We start from the raw sequence: 1,303 nt of genomic DNA on the forward strand, positions 1-1,303 counted from the left end.
TTTTTTTTTTTAACCCTCTAGTTTCTGCATGGATGTGTAATAATGGCTCTTTTGTTTAAAATTAGATAAGCATGAGATCACCGGGGCACTGCTGCATGCGTAGTCGCTCTTGAAGCAATTGCACACCCAATTGGCTGACAATCTTGGCATTTTTAAAACAAACACAAACTGTTTAAAGCCAGGGGACATCAGTATTTATGAATTGTTAAAGACACGTGTTGGGTGTCATCTCATGGAGCCTTCTGGCAATGAACAGATCTGTGATGACCCTGATCCTGGAGGCAAATCGCAAGATCAAGAGGGCAAAAGAGCACATGAGTCAGAACAAAAATTGTCCAAAATTACCCATAATGCTTTGGAGAACATTAATGTGATTGGTCAAGGCTTGAAGCACCTTTTTCACCACCAGCGCAGGAGGTCCTCGGTGTCTCCACATGATGTGCAACAAGCCCAGGCTGATCTGGAACCTGAAATGGATCTGGAAAACCAAAGCACCTGTGCTGAAATTGATGGTGTCTCCACCCACCCCACAGCTCTGAACCGAGTGCTCCAGCAGATTAGAGTACCGCCTAAGATGAAGAGAGGGACAAGCCTGCACAGCAGGCGGGGCAAGTCAGAAGCCCCAAAGGGAAGCCCGCAGATCAGCAGGAAGTCTGCCCAAGATAGTAATTCAGGCCGGCCCAGATCATCATCCACTACTGATGCTCCTACCAACTTGTCTGGGATGGAGGTGGCTTCTTCTAGTTATGTAGCTGGTGATGAGACCACAGCAGCAGAGCGGGTAAGTTAGGCAAATTTATTTTTTCCTTTTCATCAGTCTGTGTTGTCTTGGTTCCAAATGAAAATTCAAAAGGTTTAACAAAATTTCTCTTGCCAGATAACGTCAGCTACTGTGTTGCATAGCTTCATTGCTAGGGAGCTTGAAAAGATGCTAACATTAGCCATTTTTCTAATGGCATGTGGTTTGTTTTACATACAGTTGATGTCCAAAGCTGGCGAGCTGCACTTAAAGTGCATTATGTTGGTCATATGGTGTACCACAGCCAAACAAGAAATCACGGTGACCACAATAGCCCTTGCAAGAACTACTTCTTTCCAATAGCTGTCAGTCTAGATTGCTGGAACAAATATTTACTTAGGTAGATGGGTGACTTGTTTCATTTAATTTTACAGATATATTTCAGAAACTGAGGAAGTGTAACTAGAACAGTAAATCCAGCCAGGTAGATCTTTGTGAACTCTGAGCAACAGGTCTGAAACTTGAGTTTTTGTTAAAAGCCAGCATGGGACTAAATTAAAATGC

At 43.4% G+C, this 1,303-nt stretch overlaps 1 protein-coding gene across 3 annotated transcripts in view; it reads left to right on the forward strand.

Moving 5' to 3' along the window:
* The window catches only part of TMCC1 (transmembrane and coiled-coil domain family 1), a 165,859-nt gene that overhangs the window by 36,152 nt on the left and 128,404 nt on the right, over positions 1–1,303 (forward strand). For 2 of the 3 annotated variants that reach the window (XM_019536545.1, XM_019536546.1), the window contains exon 4: positions 415–781. In XM_019536545.1, coding sequence (XP_019392090.1) covers positions 473–781 — 309 coding nt within the window. In that variant the 5' untranslated portion in view covers positions 415–472. Of the gene's footprint in view, positions 1–65; positions 782–1,303 lie in introns of those variants that run through there. The other variant, XM_019536544.1, reaches the window with a different exon arrangement.

This window comes from Crocodylus porosus, unplaced genomic scaffold (assembly GCF_001723895.1).
Source record: "Crocodylus porosus isolate Cpor-Errol unplaced genomic scaffold, CroPor_comp1, whole genome shotgun sequence".
Classification (NCBI taxonomy): domain Eukaryota; kingdom Metazoa; phylum Chordata; order Crocodylia; family Crocodylidae; genus Crocodylus; species Crocodylus porosus.